Source organism: Tauraco erythrolophus, chromosome 3 (assembly GCF_009769465.1).
Source record: "Tauraco erythrolophus isolate bTauEry1 chromosome 3, bTauEry1.pri, whole genome shotgun sequence".
In the NCBI taxonomy this organism is placed as follows: Eukaryota; Metazoa; Chordata; class Aves; order Musophagiformes; family Musophagidae; genus Tauraco; species Tauraco erythrolophus.
In genome coordinates, this window is record NC_141467.1 from 87,756,161 (window position 1) to 87,777,016 (window position 20,856).

A 20,856-nucleotide genomic window follows, 5' to 3' on the forward strand; every position below is an offset into this window, starting at 1 on the left:
TAAATAGAGATACACAATATTTGCTGAAATAGTAATCAAATTTGCTCTTATTTTATAGAATATATTATCTGAGGCAATCACACAGAGTTCTAAAAAGTTTACTATTATAAAAGATCAATTAGATGAAACAAAATAGTTCTAGTCTTTTGTTAGTTGTAATTTTTACATTAGCTGATTAACTTTATCAGATGCTGCTAACACTTATGTAGCTAATCTCTTCCTATGCTAAATTTCCTATAGAGAACTGTAAAAGAAATTCCTGAACTAAATCTCTATCGGAATGCCGGGATTTTTTTTTTTTTTTTCATCAGATAAATGGAAAAGCACAAAAGTACAAAAAGGGTTACTGTTCCCTGAAGATCCATTGATACCCTCTAAGTATTGAAAAATACTATTTACAGTAATGCTTGCGAAAAAGCAGACAGTATTACCATACACTAATGAAGCTCAGTTTTCATTAGGAATTCATTGTTATTGTGACCTTGTTCCAAATGGTGGTATTCCCAAGATACTGCTTCAGATGTTTTCACTCTTATTCAAAATAATGTTTGTTCATAAAAACAGTGTATAAGAATCTTACAGGTTAATTAAACCCTTAATAACACAATGCATTCAGAAATAGGTAGTAAGAGATAACAGTGATTAAATGCTTCTTTAGTAAATAGAAACTTACTCACTGTTTTACAAACGTGACTTATACAACAGAGGAAAATATATATTTTAATGATAAAAAAATTATTTCTATATCTGTTATACAATATCTTTCAGAATATTAGGACGATTTTAAAAGCTAAGTACTTGCACAGGGTAATGTGAAGTAGATATCTGCTGCAACTTTTTTATAACTACATTTGGGTACATTAGATAATACACTACCCATACTCTAGCATTTGATATAAGAGGTTGCACAGGTGAATGTATCATTTATGCAAATACAAACTATATGAGAATTTTTTACAATGGCCCTTCTCATTTCCTCTACAACTTCAGGCACTTTTTTTTCCTTAACATAAACAACCACAACAAAAAATGTATTTATTTAAATGTACCTTGGTAGTGAGCACTAAATCCACGATAACGGTGATTGCTGTCTGTTACAAAATGTAGTCTGAGCCAGTTTTTGTTGCTGATAACTGGAGGAGGTATATTCATTCCAGAGAGCCTGAATAAAAACAAATAAATAAAAATTATTATTAAAAGAGTAAAAAATTATGAGGGCTGTAGATCAGTAGATCGTCATAAAACCTCAATAAATGTCTTGCATGGAAAATATTTTTTTTCAAATATGCATTCATTGACACGCCCTCTGTGGGATTTCTTATTGATCAATGAAAGGTATGCTATGACAAGCATCAACAGACAAGATAATCAGTGATAATCTAAAAACCACACAGTCACATTACTGGTCGGGCGCAACACTATCATGATGCAAGTACACGACACTCAGGCTAGAATACAGTTGTGTCTGTCCAGGTCAGCCAACAGGTTAGGCAGAACACTGCTCTAGACACCAGGAAAAGGATTGTACCCTGTGACTTTAATGTTCGAGATATGGAATAAGACAGCTTAGGTTATGCAGGTCACCACCTAAAACTATAAAACAGACATCTATTTTTCACGAGTAAGCATTTTTCTAAATTCAAGATACAAAGAAATAAGAAATACTCCATCACTTCTATGAATCTGAACATCAGTTATCAAAAGCACAAGAAGAGTAGGGAGTTATGGTGGATTGACACCAGTTAGCAGCTAAGCACCACACGGCTTCTCACTCATGAGAGCAGGACAGGGGAGAGATTAGGAAGAGCAAAAGCACAAAAACTCCTAGGTCAAAATAAAGACTCTTCAGAAGTCAGTTTAATAAGTGAAGAGGAGAGATAAAAGCACAAGAAACCCAAGTGATACAAAGGCAATAATTCACCAAATTCCACAAGTAGCAATGGCTAACTTGACTCCCAGCTCCTCTCTAATTTTTTTATTGCTGACCATGAAGTTACACAGCATGGAAAATGCTTTTGGTCAATTTGGGTTAGCTGTTTAGGCTTTGTCCCTTCCTGGCATCTTGTCTATCCCTGGCCTACTCACTGAGTGCAGGAATAGAGAAAGCCTTGATGCTGTGCAAGCACTGCTCAGCAACAGCAAAAACACTGGTGTGTTATCAACTCTGGTTTAGCCACAAATCCAAACCACAGCATCATATGGGCCTCTGTGAAGAAAATTAACTCGAAACCATTAGACTTGGTTAGTGGAAAAAAAAAAATTATCTAGATTTTTTGTTGGTTTTCTATTGTTTTTAGCATCAGGACATTACTCCAATTACTGTAGTCTTTCATCTTGACTTGCTCACTACGAAGATCTGAATTAGAGATAATTTTTTTTTTTATTCAATAGGATGTTAGTTAGAAAGGTGAATAAGCTTTAGTTAAACAGCCCTTCCATCAAGCCAATAATCCAAGACATATTTTTCACCAAAACCAGAAAGATAAGTCACATCTTCAAGACGTGACATATCTATCTATGTCCTTCCGTTTATTTCTAAGCAGAGCTTTTTCTGTAGTTAGAACAAAATACTAACTAGCCAAGAAGTATGCAATTTTACATTGTGGATTCCTCTTTTATTTGGGGAAAAAAAAAAAAAGAAAAAGAAAAAAAAAAGAAAGTAATGAAACAGAACATAAAGCTATTGAGGCAATCCACAAGTGAGAGAATGAACGGATTCTGTTTTAGAAATTCTTCGCTTTTACAAAGGACTTTTCATCTAACCTTTGAGGTGGCTTTGCAAAATGCAATAATGTCATTATCAATACTGTTATCTCCATTTTACACACAGAGAAACTCATGCACAGAAAGGGAAAGCAACTTTAATCACCTGGCAGACCAGTAACTATAAGAAAATTGTAAGAAAAAAAATGCAAGTTCAGAGCTCTGGCTTTTACAACTGAAATTGAATCAGCACTGCCTGGTGAATAGCTGCACGAAGTCTTTTGGAATGCATAGTTCTCCCCTATCCATCTTTATTCAATTAGAAACTTTTGCTTTGAGTTTTCTTTAAAGAGGTATGTTTTTCCTATTTCAAGTAGAAACAAACTTGACAATTTGAAATTCCTTATCAAATAAAAGGTCCAAAGACTTTTATATGGTGCTCTCTACTGAAGCAGTACTTCAATTTTATTTTAGTGTTAAGTGTTTTTTTCCAGCTTTCCTATGACAATCTTTATATTAAAGTTAGATGGATATTATAATTTTAACAAATACAAGTGATACACTCAAAACTAAGAAAATTAAATCAAAACAAAATATCTCACTATCTAAATAAAATATTTTTACTCTATTCTGTTTCAAGTTGTGTCAACATATTTTCATTAGACATTTCAGTTTCTTTAAAGAGTATTTCTGAAAATAAACTTATTACATTAAATGTTCGGACTATTACCAGTAATAGAGCACAGCTTCAACCAGACAGAACAGTGACATCCTCTAAAATTCTAACCTTTGCATTGCTATCAGTGCGTACCCTTGTCCACAACAGCATTTGCCCATCTGAAGTTCAACCCACTTCCCAAGAGTTATTTTGAGGCTTAATGTTTGTTTCAAATTTTCTAATCATGTTGTCACAGCAGTATGCAAGAGCACAGGTAGCTAAAATAGTAATGCAAATTAACAGCAAGTTCAAGAAAGTAATGGCAAGTCTCTGGAGACCAAATTCTTGTTCTTTGCTTCTTTATCCTTGTACAGTGCCCAGACCTAAATTTGATCTCAGTCCTGACTTGGAGCTAATAAGATTGGAGATCATCAGCTCAGGCTGTGAAAATGAATGATTTTTCAGATACAGAAGCCTAGACCTAATTTCTGTTTATGAAAACCAACCAAAGGAAACTGTGTTTGATAACAGTCCCTCCTTTAGCATAAAGCGTACTTCTTTTTAAAGTGCAATAACCCCTTACTCACTAAATGTGTTCTTGCATCCCTCAAAAGGAGATTTCTGTTTCATTTTATGACTTGAGGTAAACCTTGGAGTAAGCTTCTGCACAAATCTCCTCTTCCCTGATCTCCTCCCGCTCCATCTCCACTGACCTTGGTGTCTGCGTAGCTGTCTCTCACATCTCGCTCCTCTCTCTGCTGCAGCTGTGCTAGGTCCAACTGGCCTGACAAGTTTTGGCAGCCATGGCCCAGCAGGCATCCCGGGAGCGAGGAGCTTCTGAGCACTCCAAGCCACAGCCAGTCCTCCTCCAACCTTGCCAGATGAGGAGAGAAGTTGGGGTGGGTGGCTCAGCACAGACAGCTACCTGTGCCTTCTCTCTCTCTTCAGTGCAGGTCCTACAGCTTCTTTGTTCCTTCTTAAATATGTTACTCACAGAGGCACTGACTGGCTCAGCCCTGGCCAGAGGCAGGTCCTACTTGGAGCTGAGGAATCTTCTAGTAGCTTCTGACAGGAGCCATCCCTGTAGCTCCTTCCCTGCTACCAAAGCCCCAGCACAGTAACAACTGTAAACATCAGTCTATTATCAACATTCTTCTCATACTATATCCAAAACATAATGCTATTTCAGCTACTATGAAGAAAAATATCTCAGCTGAAACCAGGACAATTATGAAAACACACTAGTTGATCTTATTCATTCCAGTTGGAGAACATATAAAATCTAACTTTTTTCAGCTTAAGACATTTACTCAAAATCCTAGATCCAAGGAATTTGGATGGTGATGTTAACAAAAAATATATAAAAAAGATAGTGCTATGAGATTGCAAGAGGATGTGGTGACTGAATAAAGTTCTTGTATTAGTATTGTATTAGTTAGCATTAGTTCTTGTATCAGGACTGCTCTTTTAGTGTCCCCCTCCTCACCTCTGCCTGACAGAATTGTCAGTCATTTCTGCACAAGCTGATAAATACACCACTCCAAGGAACAATGCTTTTTATACTAGTTGGTATGTAAAATCTGGATATTCTATGCAGTTCTTTGACAGGCTCAAGCCAGTAATACTATTCCTAATACCAAGTATGCAAAATATAATCAAAAGCACTACTTTGGATGTCTTTTGATAATTTTGTTCTTTTGTTTTAAATACATATTACCTATTAAGAAGTCACAGCACTTATCCAGGAAACTGAACCTATCACTTTAGTCCTTGTTTCAGACAAAGTGTTAGGAATCAAAAAATGTCACTTACGTTCATCATCCTCAACACAAGATGACACCTACAGGAGAGTCAGTTTCAATACAAGTATGTTTTTTCATTTATGTATAATTTCTACCATTCATATTACTAATGTATTATTCTCCAAAAGGATCAAAGTATTTATCAAGCCAGAAGGAAGATTAAGAATGTTATAGTCCACAAAGGTTCGAGTGTAGGCAGAAGACACAAAAGGGAAACCTCAGCTCTCCACATTCTTCCAAGATCATTTATGCTTTTTTAACACCCAAGTTCACCCATGAATCTGGATTTTGGTGATATACACAGCCTCTGGCAGAGAGAGATCCCAGTTCCAAAGATCCATGCTAATCATATGTCAAGGCAGATCATCCTTCTTGCTTTGTGTTAACAGGAGACTCATTTTTATATCAAGGAGTTGTTCTCATTTATTTATCATTTTATTACCAAAGAATTCAACATCAAATTAGTATTTGTGATATGCAACTGTGACAGTCAGTAAGATTTATAGAAACACTTTCATTCCTGTTAAACCTTTAATTACAGCCAGAGCAGCAGCCTGCTTGTATCTCTTATTGGCCAGGCAGCTGATTAGCTGTTTTGCCAGCTGGTGCTACTTTGCTGCATGGCTGCAGCAGTGGGCCCCCTAACTGCCTGGTTATTCAGCTGTTGGGCTCGGTGGGCCTTTTAGCTCTCTTTTTCTGATTTACCACCCAGTCAGTATCAAAATGTTTTCTTTTAAACCACTGGAAATCTCATGAAGCAATACACAATACTGATATCTAGAATCTCAGGGAAAAAAAAAGCCCCCAAAACAGATGAATTTCCTGTTCTGGTTAGGTTTATTGTGTGGTACTTTGTTCTAGCTAGCTATTAAATTGCATTTGCATATTGCTCTGTACTGATTAAAGTGAGAACTGCACTATAACATGTATTCATAGTTAGAGGCAGAAACCTACACTTTTTTATTAGAAAACATGAAATCTTTCTTCATTATAACTGTGAATTTCAGCGTGAAACATGCTTTTTAACAGCCATAAAGTGACTTTAAGCTCTTACAAATATCTTGTTACAAATGATAGAAGTATACTTTAGTTAGGTGCTTGCATTTTGGAAGGTGAGGTTTAATTAGCTTCCTTTTTGGTGCAGCTATTTCTCTGTGTAATACTATTACCTAATGATGCAAAACAAAATAGCTCTTTTATTTAAATTCTCATCCTGTAAATAATTGTTAAGCAATGTAGAGGCAGCACCCTTTCACTGCTTACATATTTGAAAATAAGCCCATTACTGGAAGAGGTCTTATTGAACAATCGAAACAAAAATACAGCTGTGAAACACATTTACTAGCGTCTATTTTGAGTAGCATGTATGCTACTTACAATACGATTTCTCTTTAATAATCACAAAAGCACGAAAAATAAACCACAAGTTTATTGTCCAAAGCATGAGAAAACTTCACCCTAGACATTAAAATATGCCTACGGTAAAAGACTAGTTTTATTTTTAAAATAGTTAATTTCTAGTTAAGTTTACCTATCAAATCAACTATTTATGAGCACATCTATCCTTGACAGCTATGAGTTTTACTTAAGATGAGTCTCACTAAGCCCATGCTGATTTTGGCTGAGTTCTAACTAAATTCACAGTTCCTAAAATCTGATCTTTATAGTTCATGATTTCTATGGGATTGTTCCCAGAAAGTAGATTTGCAAGCTGACAGAATTTATAATAGCAACTGGCAGAAAATGATTGCTTATTCTGCTCATACAACTGCCCCTTTTCTCATGTCACTTTATCTTCTCAGCAAATTATAAAGTAGTTCACCATTACCATAATGCATTGGCAGCCCAACCTACTTCTGTACCAGCTACTATTCCAAGCACAGCTACACTGCGTCATGTACAATATTTTCATGAAAAACACATCTACCATAAAGGAAATGCAGCTGTCTCATCTTTTTTTATATTTCAAAAGATGCAGCTTCCCCCGAAACTGCACAGAATCCTGAATAGTATATTTAAGTCAACAGACAGTAGGCTTCCCTTTTGCAGTTGTCTTTCATAAACTCTTAGAAATGTTCATGGAGAATCTTCAGATTACTGATTGTGAACCAGAGGATTAAATCATTGGTTGTGAACCAGAGTTTTAAAGTATCTCACCTCTATGTATGGTCAATGACATTTACATTACATAGTCTGTTATCTAATGTAACTATCATATTTGGGAAAAAAAAAAAAGTGCGTACAGAAACAATGCACATTTGTTGTTAATCAGCAGTGAAAGAGTAAGGCTACACATGTAGATGTGTCAGTGAAGTTCCCATCTTTGCATCTTATTTGGTTTGAGACTGTGGGTAAATCACCATTTACAGAAGAAATAAGGCAGTAACATTTTTAAGAATCAGAATTTTACTCTTCTTGCACTTCATTACAACATCATGCCTCCACTCCCTTCTTTTCTGCATCACTTAGGAGATAATTTTCAAAAATCACTCTGCTTTAGGCTAACTCTGATCCAATGAAGTCAATTAGCATTTTATTCTTCCTCAAAAATCTAACACATAATTCTCACCTTATGTTGCAAAGTGGAATTCAGGGTCGGTTTGTTTGGATTTTTAATAGCATAGTGCACATCTTCCATTTCCTCCAGAGACATATTGACATACCATAAATTACTCTACACTTACTTTAACATTTCAAATGCACACTGCCAGCTAGCTGTAATCTTGACAAGTAGTTTAAAAATCCCTGCCTTCTTCATGTGCCAAACTAGTTTTAATTACTGAAAATCTAAAACTATAGTCCTTACAAACAAAAACTAAAACAGAAAGAACTGTCTTTTTCTTTAAAGTTGGATGACAAATAAATGAGGATTAGCAGAAGAGACAAATGATAAGACAAAAATGCTTGATTTTGTATAAATTTCACAGATATGGTATTACTCATTCTTACAGAAATGATGGCCAAACTATTTAAGAACTGCTTTCATTCACACTGCTGATTTCTTTTTCATGCATTGCCTATCTGCAATGATTGTCATCTTGCTAAGAAGTGGTTCAAAAGCTTATTCTGTATTAGTCAGATAAAAGGCAGTGTATAATATATGAACATAATAAAATAATTTAGACATGATATAGGTATGAAGAGAGGCAAAAAGTTCCCAAATTGCAAAGGTCCAGTCAAAGCTCAAAATCAAATCAGTGAACAAATATGTAAAAACTTCAAGGAAGGATATTGACACTACAAAACATGCATATAAGGGTAGGAGATAAAAAAGAGTCAAATAGGCCATCCTATCTCTATTTAGAAGTGCTTAATTCTATTTTATTATGTTTGAATCCATATGGAATGGTAGCAGCAGTTAAGCTTTGTGTGTTATTTATTTGTTTGGAGCAGAAATCAGCCACACCGAGTTAGGTATTCTTTCAGTGAAATTGATTTATTTGCAAAACACGTGCATTTTAATTTTGAAGAAGGATCATTATCAAGTAACAAGCATACAAGCCTCACTAATGTAAGCCTTAGTTTAGGTATTAAACATGTCCAAAAATGTTCCAAACAGAAAAAGCTTTTTGTTGGAAAAAATATACAGCAAGGTTTTTCACACAAAAGTTTTTTATGAAGCATATAGTTCCTACATTTCCTCCCAGGCTAGGAGATTCACAGAAATGGAATCAATCAAAAAAGGAATTTGCAGTCGATAGCCTATCTATAAGCACTTCCAAAACCCATTAGTACCAAAGCCTTAGGCTAACACAGACTTAGCATGACTTGGTGCATACACAGATGTCATTACTCATCCATATGCAGTAGAACATCTTAAGTGCTTGTTTTGGGGCTAACTGCAGCTGTGTGGAATCTTTCTCATTGCTATTATTTGCTTGTTGAAATAAAATTGCTATATAAAAAGCTTTGATTAAACAAAGGGCAAAGTCTCACATATTTTGACAAGGCCTACTGTTCATTATCCATGTGCATGTACATACTTAATACTTACCAAGCATAGTAGAAACACTACAAAAGAAGGTAGCCTCCTGCTCCTTGAAAGGACAGGAAAGACCTGCTCAATAGAACAGCACCTGACCAGTGACTTATCTGGTTTGGTTAAATTTTGGTTAAATCAGGGAGCAGGTGTATTAAACACAACTGTGAAGTATCAACCACTTGTAAATTATTGTGTTTCCTATACTTGCATACAACATATACTCACTAGCCAAGATTTGTGGCATCTTTTCCTTTGTTCTCCATAATTGCCTTGATGCCATAAAAAGACAATTCTTGTAACAAGCTTCGTAATGAACATCTTTGGTAAAAAGATCCACTCCACAATGTAGATGTAAGGACACTCATTTGTTGATACAAGACTAAAACTCAGGTCTCTGATTTAATAAATCCAGATCTGTTTATGAAGAACCAGATTCACACTAAAGAAGCAAAGCTGAAACTAACTGAATATTTAACACATTGCCTGATTTGAAAGGTCCTGAAGGATTTAATAATTAAGTTAACATATCCCTTTTCTTCCTTCAACTCAGTTACTGAGAGTTTTACACTGGGGTTCAGACACTAACCTAACCATTAACCTTTTGGTCAAGCACTAAACAAGTTTTTTGTATGACTAGGTCTATCAATATCCTTTATGTTTCCAATTCTGGTGATGAGATTAATGAGTCTTAATAGCAGTGATTATAAATGTGAATGTCTATTGCATGACAACTTCAAGTACTGGCCTTTTTTCCCTTGCTTTTCTTTTTCCTAGAAATGTTCTATCCAAATTATATTAAATCATTTCAGAGCAAGGATGCTGTGACATATATTGTCAAACAGTCAAAAAAAACCCTCTTCTATCTCTTACTGCTGTCTAAACTGAGAACTACATATCTGAGTTTTGTTGAAGATATCAAATAAATGTTGCATGTTAATAGATGTTTTCATTTATATTTGGGTAAGAAGATAGATAACAAAATGGATAATTGTCTGTAAATTTTTCTTTTATGAAAGGATTTCCAATAGAAATATTCAAGGAACATGAAGGTAAGTATTTTCAGAGCTGTGGATTTCCTAGAATTTTGATTGCAGATTACATTTATGCAGCATTAACATATATAATATTGGTATATCTGCATTACCGAAAAGGACTTAATGAGACATCCTTGTGATAGAATTTTTATGTAAATGGAGTTTTTCATTTTCATTGTATGAAACTCAAGCTGCAGGCGAGTACCGAGGTTGTTCTTGTGTGTGCATCCAGTACACTTGAATTATTAATTCCCTGGATAATTCAGGAATTGACCATCTAGTGAGATAATAGACTGACTTGAGAAAATAGATTAATTTGAAAGGTAATTACAATATCAAAATATGCAAAGTTTCCCAGTTGAGTCTTCAAATGATGAAAACAAGAAACAACACAAAGAAAGATTAGCTTGGAGATACGGCAAGCATATAAATAAAGAAAACAAAACAGGAAGTGAATTGAATTAATTTTCTGCATTACCATAGTTCAATGTCCAGTCATAAGGAACAACAGAACAAGTCTATCAGAAGAGAAAGTAAACAGTACTAACTCAGTCTTGAAGAAGGAAAGAAGACAAAGACTTCTCTCCCAGCTTTTTTTCAAAATTAAACATGCAGCAGAAGACTAAAGGAAAAGTGTCCAAAAGAAAAATATCTAAAATATAACAGTCCATTAGCAGCTTCAGAGTAATATATCACCCAAGTTTTAAGTGGTTATAAAGGCACAAGTCAGTGAAAGACCTAGTTCATAAGGCCAGTTCCTGTAAAACTGTATGCAGTAGGACCAAGTATTTTATTTAACTAAAAATCAGGACATTGACATGTTTGAAGCTAGATATAGCCTTGGTTGTTGTTTCCATATCTCAGAACTACAGCCAAATGACTGACAAAAAGCTAATTTTTATTTTTATAAATTGCTACTCTTCAAATTTTACCTAATGAGCTTTTTAGAGCTAAACTAAGGTTTTAGGTAGAAACTCCACTGTAATTACTTATTTCTGATTTATAAAATGAAGAAATGAAAACTTAAATAAGACAATGTTTGAGAAGAAGGGAAAAAAAAGTTCTACATTAAGTTAGCTTGAAAAAAATACTTGTTCTGGGAAGTACTTTAACAATCTATTGATTAATTTTAGAATTATTCAGCTAGAGGGATAAAAATAATTCACCCTATGACTCTTTTGTCAAGTTCATTATGATGTCTGGAAAACAGAAAAAAAAAGTCTGTTTTAAAAATGATGGTGTTGAAATATATGAAAGTGTTATCATGCCTTTGCAATGTTGGAAAAAGTTCAATTTTGAAGTAAAGTTACTGTCATACAAAGCAAGTTTATGAGAAACCACTGTATGATCATTAAGAAATGAATAAAGATCCAACTGATGATTAATGAAAGGTTGTAGTACTGTGGATATGAAATGTTGAAAAGTGCCAAGAAATATTTTTTTAACTTCAGAAGTAGATTGCATCTTATAAAGCCAGATGTTCATATGTCAAAGACTTTCCAATTAATCTGTTTACTTGGCAGAATAATGAAGTATGATGAAAGGTAAAAGGAGACTTCCAAACACACGTACTCCGAAATGTTAGTCTATGGTACAAGTAATGTGTCGTGTGCGACACAAGTGAAAAACATAACATTGATGGACAGTGTTGCTGTCCCAGTCTCCTGAAGGACTAGTATCATAAGCTGCTGATTTTTATATAGATGTCAGGGACAGGGAAGGAGTCATTATTCATAAAGGTGATGCAAACATCTCATACACAAAATGACCCCAAGCTTACAACTCAATTTTCCTGACCATATCATAGAATCAATATAAATACATACTAAATTCACCTGGGCTGCACATAATGCTTAACGTATGGATCTTTCTACCACAAAAACTGTGGCCAGTTGCATAGCTCCTTGGTGTAATTGAGGAGATCAAGCCATGTTCAGGGCAGTCAACAAGGAGCAGAAGTAGATGAGTTTGAATGCACCACTGAGAAGATACAGTATCAGCTTGGGCACGCTGTGCAGGTGAGGCCTCCTCCAAAGACACTCATTCTGGTGGCCCACAAGCTATGATAAGGTGGACACCATGACCTGCTACAGGACTCGTTTTCCTGCACATGCTAAAGCAAACCTGTGGGACGCTGTCTCTTTCAAGAACCTTAAATTTCTGAGGGCCTTGGCTGGAGAGCTGAGGACCCTGGACAGTTACAAGGATCAATGTCGTTATCTAAGTGTTTTCCCTGGAATTCTGCACATTTCTTCCCTCTATTTTCACAGCCACTCTTAAAATGTTGCCACGGTCTTACTATTTCTTAACCGATTATTTTCTCCACTGTCTTTTATTTTTAATTCTATATAGCAAATTATTATACTTAAAAGTCTACTGCCCAAATAGGGGAAGGAACCTTGTTCTTGAGTCTTTCTGGTAAGTGTTAATAAATGAACCAAACGAAAAAACATTGTGCTTGGTACTGTAATTTGATGTTCAATAGACCATATATGCAATAGCTTGCTGCACACAAAATACTGTTGGGACAGAAGAGAATGCCCCGTTTATGGAGCCCAAACTTACTGTTAGTCCAGTTAATGCTTTAACAGACTAATAGTCTAAATATCAAAAAGTCTCAGTAATACTAGCAACTTCTTTAATTAAAGAAATCTTCCTAATGTCGATCCCTTTCTCTGGTGTTGTGCTCACCCTTTCAATGTCCCTCTGTGTCCTGAGATCAGCACTTCATTCTTTCCCAAACAAGCGGAAAATGTTTATTGTGAGCCATCAGTATCTCAGAAGATCAAGCCTAGAAAGTTCATAGAATCATAGAATGGCATAGGCTGGAAGGGACCTTAGAGATCATCTAATTCAACCTCCCTGTCATGGGCAGGGACGCCTCTCAACTAGATCAGGCTACTCAAGGCTCCGTCCAACCTGGCCTTGAACACCTCCAGGGAGGGGGCATCCACAACTTCTCTGGGCAATTTATTCCAAAGTCTTACCACCCTCGTACTGAAGAATTTCTTCCTAAGATCTAATTTAAATCTGTTCTCCTTCAACTTAAACCCATTTCCCCTTGTCCTATCAGTGGACACTCTTGTAAAAAGTCCCTCCCCAGCCTTCCTGTAGGTTCCCTTCAGGTATTGGAAGGCAGCTATTAGGTCCCTCCAAAGTCTTCTCTTTTCAAGGCTGAATAATCCCAGCTCCCGCAACCTGTCCTTGTAGCAGAGGTGCTCCAGCCCCTGGATCATCTTTGTGGCCCTCCTCTGAACACTCTCCAACAGACCTATGTCCCTCTTATGGTGGGGACACCAGAAATGGATGCAGTATTCGAGGTGGGGTCTCACAAGAGAAGAGTAAAGGGGGAGAATCACCTCTCTTGACATGCTGACCACGCTTCTCTTGATACATCCCAGGATGCGGTTGGCCTTCTGGGCCGCATGAGCGCACTGCCGGCTCATGTTGAGCTTCTCATCTATAAATACCCCCAAATCCTTCTCTTCAGGGCTACTCTCAACCCACTCTGTGCCCAGTTTGTATTTGTGCCTAGGATTGGCCCGACCCAGGTGAAGGACCTTGCATTTTGACTTGTTGAAGCTCATGCAGTTTGCGCTGGCCCATTTCTCAAGCCTATCAAGGTCCCCCTGGATGGCATCTCTTCCCTCAAGTGAGTCCACGGCACCACACAACTTGGTGTCATTGGCAAACTTACTGAGGGTGCACTCAAAGCCATCATCCATGTCACTGACAAAGATGTTGAACAGCACTGGACCCAGAACAGACCCCTGAGGGACACTGCTTGACACTGGTCTCCATGTAGACATTGCACCATTGACCACAACTCTTCGAGTGCTACCATTCAGCCAGTTCTTTATCCACCGAGTGGTCCATCGGTCAAATCCGTGTCTCTCCATTTTAGAGACAAGGATGTCATGTGGGACAGTGTCAAACGCCTTGCACAAGTCCAGGAAAATGACATCCATTGCTTTACCCACATCAACCAGTGCTGTAGACTTGCCCCTAGTGAAGTTGTTAATGATAAAACTCCCCTTCCACAACTTCGAATCATTTTTGGGCTATTTGATGTTTTCTTTAACAGAGCTTGCTTTTATCTTATTGGTTCCCAGCCTTTCCCAGCCCAACATAGAGGGCCAATGTGTGTTACACAGCAACTGCCTGGAGTTGTCAGACCTTTACTCTACATGATAGTCACAGTCACTTGACCAGCCAGCAATTGTCTGAACTCAAACAAACTAAAACCAGCCTAGGTCAAGACATCTCAGAAGAGTCCTAAGACAACTGTCAGATCAATATAAAGCCTGTGGTCACTTCCCAGTAATAAGGGAAAAGTCATGTTTACTGGGCTAGCAGTTGATATCAGTATTGCCAGATTCACACTAAAGAATCTTGTAGGCATAGGAAATAGGAAGGAAAGAATACTTCTCCCTGCAGCTAATTCTCATTCAACTTCTCTTCCTAATCCTTAATACTTGTAATTACAGTGGTTAAAATGAAAAGCACATATAGGTATGCAATATTCAAACTGGTAAAAGACTCTAATTATATTTTCTGTACAGTATAAAGGGAAACTGGCATGTAACTCAGGCTGTAGATAAAGTTTAAAATATAAGTCAAATTACTCCCACTCTGCAGCAAAATTAGGGACCCCATGGGCCTTATTAGAAAAAGTACTGGAATCTGAAAGTTTTCCTGAGTATCTGCCACTCCAGTTACTAATAGTTAGATATTAAAACCAAATGCAAATGTATCTTAAAAGAGCTGTTCCTTAATAGTAAAATAAAAACTCAAAATGCTGTCATGTTAGGCCTGAGTCAGTTATGTTATTTCATCTTTTTTAAAGGTGATAATAAGAGAGCCTGAAACATCTTTAAAGAACAACTCATCAACACAAAGTAAGAGGATAAAAATTAAGCGGCTCGACTCCAACTACAGGTGATCTTTTCTGAGAGTTCACTCTTTCCTATTTTCTATTTTCTGCTTCTGAAAATGTATCAAGGCAGACACTGAAATCTGTCAGAAAAGGCTACTCTTATTGCATAATTTAAATATAATTGCTGTCAAGGAATCCGTGCAGATTACTCATAGAATCATTCACCTCGGTTAGTTTCCATCTTATATTTTTATGAATTAATATTTTGCTCAGTTACATTTTGTGCAACAATTTTCCTCTGTATCTCAAATATCTGGTCTTCTAGTTCTACTGAATTTATCACATAAGACATTTACATTTTAAAATTGCTTACATTTATCTCTAGTGACCTTCCCCTCTTCTGTAATGTATCTGTAAACTAATAAATTTCTTACTAGATTACAAAACTTTCATCTCGGAGTACTTGACAAATGTCAAGAAACTGTAGCATCTTTTATTTCACAAAATAAAATCCAAAGCATAAAGAGACAATATGTTGTTCTCCACCACAAAAATCTAAGACAAAAATGGAAACTGCCAGGCCTCTAAGGGCACCCTCCTGGCTCGGACTAGCACTGCCTGGGGACCCTGATGACCCTCTGCCCTTAGGCTTAGGAACCCCATTCCAGCTCACACTAAGCCTGCCCCAGCTCTGTCCTTGGCCATCTCCTTTTCACTGGGCTTCTGGAGCTCCCCTACCATGTTGGGGGCTGTCAAATGGCTCTGTTATCTAATTCCCCGGCTCCGACTTCTGCGTTCAGCCCCTGCAGGACTGCACATCACTGGTGAGTGCATGGCCTGTGTGGGGTCACCCTTGGCTCCCAGTTGTTCTCTCCTTGCTCCTGCTACTCCTAGACAGAAAGAGAGTTCAGATTTCCTAGTTAAACTGCTCTTATCATTAAAAATGCACTATTTTTCTTGATAAATTACCTCACTCAAATAATGCTATGAATTTGCCGTTGTTTTGTGTACTTGACCATACTTCTCTTACCTTATTTGTAACATTGATATTCAAACATTCTCTAACTGCAATTAACAAAACCTTTCTTGTGTCTTTTATATGGAGAATTTTTAAGATGTTATGATAAAATTAAGAGGTGGATATCATACACCTCCATCATTGTTACTCCATAGACATATAATCAACAGAAAGTCTTTAAAACCAAGGACCAAATCTTTGAAACGATCTGTGACTAGTGAGGGATAGCACAGATCACATTTAGCCCTGTTAGATAAAAGTTTAAAAGGGAGAAAAGGATTCGACAAGTAGTATCAGCACTCATGCAAAATGTGTCATTTTGAAAGAAATTATTTTGATGCTTTACAAAAAGATTTTAGACTCTCAGTTTGATGGTTCATAATAAAAACCCTCCAAAGCTCAAAGTTAAGAACACATCATCTGTTGGTATTTGTATGACTAGGTGAGATTTAGTAATACAAATTGTACTTTGTTTTGGGGGGAGGGATGTTGTTGTTTTTTTGTTTTATAAATTGACAGATCCTACAAAAAAAAAATCTTAGAAAAATTTATTTCTTTGCCGCAGAGGGCTGCAGGAGCGGCCTCTACAAGAAGAGACATGGCCCTGCCCTATGTCAGACACAATTCCAATCAGCTCCACAATGAACTCACTGCAGGATACAGCTGAGGCCATCAGCCAAGCTGGTGTCACCTCTGTGAAAATGTATTTAAGAAAGTGTAAAATGCTGCACAGGCAGTGAGGACTGAGGAAAAAGAAATCTGAGAAACACTCCCATGAATACCAAGGTCACAGAAGGAGGAGGGGGAGGAGGTGTTCCAGTTAATCTCCTGCAACCCCTGGGGAGGACTACATCAAAGCAGGTTCTCCCAACAGGAACTGTGGCCCATGGAGGACCATGCTGGAGCACATTTATCCTGCAGCCTGTGGACAGGACTCACACTGGAGCAGTTCTGGAGGGACTGTAGCCTGTAGAAAGGACCTGCTCTGGAGCAGGGTAAAAGTGTGAGAAAGAAGGAGAGGCAGAGAGGAACTGTTACAGACTGACCACAACCCCATATTCCCCATCTCCCTGCACTGTTCAGGCCCATGGAGGGTGGTAGAGAAGTAAGGAATGAGGAAAGAAGTTGAGCTTGGGAAGAGGGGTTGGGTGGGGGGAAGGTGGGGTTTTTTTTGTCTTTGTTTCTCACCATCCTATTCAATTTTTAATTGGCTATAAACTAATCCTCCTCAAGTTGAGTCTGATTTGCCTGTGAAGTTAACTGGAAAATGATCTCCCAGTCCTTTTCTTGACTCACAAGCTTTTTCAACTTATTCTGTTCCCCTGTCCTGTTGAGGAGGGGGAGTGAGAGAGCGGCTTGGTGGTCATCTGACAGCCAGCCAAGGTTAACCCTCCACATCTACTTGTGAAACTCGTATCACTAGGCATGCTTTAAGAAAACTGCAGAAAAGTATTCAGTAAGTAATCCCTGTTCTCCAGCTCATATACCTGGCTGCATTAAAGAAAACAACTGCAGCAAAAAGACTATTCTAGTTCAGTGAAAAAAAGCAAACAGAAAACATAAAAAAATACTCAAATAAAAAGGAAGAATTGATACCAATAATAATGTTTCAAATACAGAATATCAACAAGATATTCAATATTAGAGGAAAAAACAGCTACAGAAGAAAGGAGGGCAGTAAGAAAACAAATCACACAGAATCACAGAATCACTGGGGTAAGAAGAGACATCTTGAGATCATCTTGTCCAAGCCACCTGTCCAAGCAGATTGTCCAGAAATGTGCTCAGTTTTGTTTTAATATCTGCACAGATGGAAACTTCACAACCTGTCCCAGTTTTTGACTACTTTCACAGTAAAGAAAGTGTTTTCTTCTGTGCAGATGTAATTTAATGTATTTCAATTTGTGTCCATTGAAGAGTTTGGCTTGCTCTTCTTGATTCTCTCCTCATGTGGAATCCATATACATGGATATAGGCTCCCCTTGAGCCTTCTCCTCTCAAGACTGAACAGTCCCAGCTCTCTCAGCCACTCCTCATATGAAAGATGCTCTAATTCCTTAATCATCTTTGTGTTCCCGTGCTGGACTCACTTCAGTAAATCCATATCTCTCTTGTACATGGAAGTCCAGAACTGGACACATTACTGCAGATGCAGCTTCATCAGTACTGAATAGAGGGGAAGGATCACCTCCCTGGACATGCTGGCAACACTCAGCCTAATGCAGCCCAAGTGACTATCTTATTTGTTGCCAGGGTGCATTGCTGGCTCATAGCCAGCTTGTTGTTCACCAGGACTCCGAGATCCTTCTTGGCAAAGTAGCTTCGTAGAGTGTACCGTGGCCTGGGGTTATTCCTCCCAGATGCAAGACTTTGCATTTCCCCTTGTTCAATTTCATGAGATTCCTCTCGGCCCATTTCTCCAGCCTGTTGAGGACCCTATAAATGTCAGCACAACCATCTAGTGTATCAAACACTCCTTCCAGTTTTGTAATATCTGTGAACTTGCTGAGGGTGGACTCTGTCTCAGCATCCAGGTCGTTAATGAATACGTAAAACAGTATTGACCCCTGCAGTACATCACTAGTGACTTGCTTCCACCTGGTCTTTGTGCAACTGATTACAATCCTCTGGGTCCACCTCTTCAGCCAGTGTTTAATCCACTTCCTTTTCCATTTATCTAACCCACACATTGTCAGCTTCTCTATGAGGTTGTTATGGGAGACAGTGTTGAAAGCTGTACTAGAGTTGAGCTAAACAACATGAACCACTCTCCCAGTCACCTCATTGTAGAAGGCAATGATTCCCACTTTGTAAATCCAGGATGATGATTCCTATTCTCTTTGTGCTTTATGTGCCTGGAAATTATTTCCAGTAGGATTTTCTCCATCACCTTCCCTGGAAGGAACTGAGCTGACACTAACTGGCCTGTAGTTCCCTGGATCTTCCTTTTTGCCCTTCTTGAAGACAGGAGTGATGTTTGCTCAATTCTAGTCTTCAGGTACTGGAAAAGTCACCATGATCTTTCAAAGATAATAGAGTGGTCTTGCAATGATGTCAGCCAGCTCCCTTAGCACCTGTGGGTGCAAGCCATCAGGCCCCATGGATTTATTTGTGTTCAGATTGTTTAAGTGCTCCCTAACCTGGTCCTCATCCACCGAGAGTAAGTCCTCCTTGTGTCACTGATCTCAGGGTCCTGGGATTCCTGAAACTTTATCTTAACAGCAAAAAGTGAGGCAAAGAAGGCATTGAATACCTCATCCTTTTCCATGTTTTTTACCATCAGATCCCCTGCCTCATTCAGCAGCAGACTCATGTTTTCCCTAGTCTTAATTTTACTGATTATATACTTGTAGAATACTTTCTTGCTGCCATTCATGTCCCTGGTCAGATTCAACTCCAGGTGGGCCTTACAAACAGTGTCCCTGCAAGATTCAACAGCAAGTCTATCCTTCTCCTCTAAGAATTCTTCCTTTTTTTCTTTTTTTTTGGGGGGAGAGGGAGAGTGTATATCTACATTAGGAGTAAAATCATATGACATGAAACAGGAATACCAGATACAAAAGTGAAAATACACTAATGATGTAATATGATGTATTAATTCAATAAATATATCCCTCTTATTTACAAAGAAGAAGAATGATTTGTTTATGACATAAGCATGTGATGAAGTACTTTCTACCTGAAGGAACATGTTTAACATCTACAATGGACAAGCGTTTAAATCAACAGACACAGATTCTTTGGAATTGAATGTCCTAAAAGGACTTGCTCACTAAACCTCTGTTTCTCTCATATTTTCTGTAATGATGAAATATCACAGACATTTTGATATATGAGTAACATTGTGCCAATTATGCCCTAGCAAAAGAAATAGTATCTATAAGGACAGACTTTACTGTCTTGGTTAGAACAGATTTCAGGTGGAGTTTTACAAGCAGAGAAAAGCATAGTACTCTCTGTATTTTGGGCGTATATATAAATTCACAGTTGATTTGATGTACAGTTCACTCACGAACTCACAATAAGGTAATGGAAAGAATATGGCCATCATACTGGATGATCTAAGTAACTTTCTCAGCTAAGCACTTTTCTTCTCCCTTTAGTATAGCTAAATGCTGCAACATAAAAGGCTAAAGTCAACATTAGACACTTAACCAAAGATGTATATGGAAATACAGATACACGTTTAGTTCTGGTTATGGTAGCCATGCAGCAATTACTGGAATATTGCATGCAGCCTTACTTTGTTGACATGTGTTTTTTAATATAATATAAGAAATAACGGAGAAACTGAAAGGGATGTTTTATGCCTTCAAAAACTGCCTTGCTCAAAATATGACAACTTTTCTTATTATATCAAATTTAAAAGAAAAGGAATATAAAAACCACTGACGATCTCATTCTCTAACCTGGAAAAGACATGAAAAAAGCCAGCAGCAGAAATCAGTGACAAACACATTCAAAGTGTAATTCTTTTTTTCCTATTTTTGCGAACAATAGTGAGTAACTGCTAGAAAAAATACAAAAAGAAAAGGTAGGTTTGGGGTTTTTTTTTACCACTTAGCACTTTTAACAGTTGAAGACAGGCTAATTTTTTGGAAATCAGCACAGAACAACAAATGAAGTACAGAAGTCTGTCATTTACAGGAAGGGGCAGTAGATTATCGACTAGTTCTTTTTGGCACTAAGCCATGTATCTATGAAATGCATATTGAATCTTAAAAAATTACAGGAGTTGCTTTTCTCACTGAAAACAATGCCTTTATTACTGATTCCAGAGACT

The 20,856-nt window shown here is 37.4% G+C and overlaps 1 protein-coding gene across 4 annotated transcripts in view; it reads right to left on the reverse strand.

The window, feature by feature from the left end:
- The window catches only part of CSMD3 (CUB and Sushi multiple domains 3), a 737,988-nt gene that overhangs the window by 498,372 nt on the left and 218,760 nt on the right, over nt 1–20,856 (reverse strand). For all 4 annotated transcript variants that reach the window (XM_086609528.1, XM_086609527.1, XM_086609526.1 and 1 more), the window contains one exon: nt 1,050–1,162. In XM_086609528.1, the coding sequence (XP_086465654.1) occupies nt 1,050–1,162 (113 nt within the window). The remainder of the gene's footprint in view (nt 1–1,049; nt 1,163–20,856) is intronic.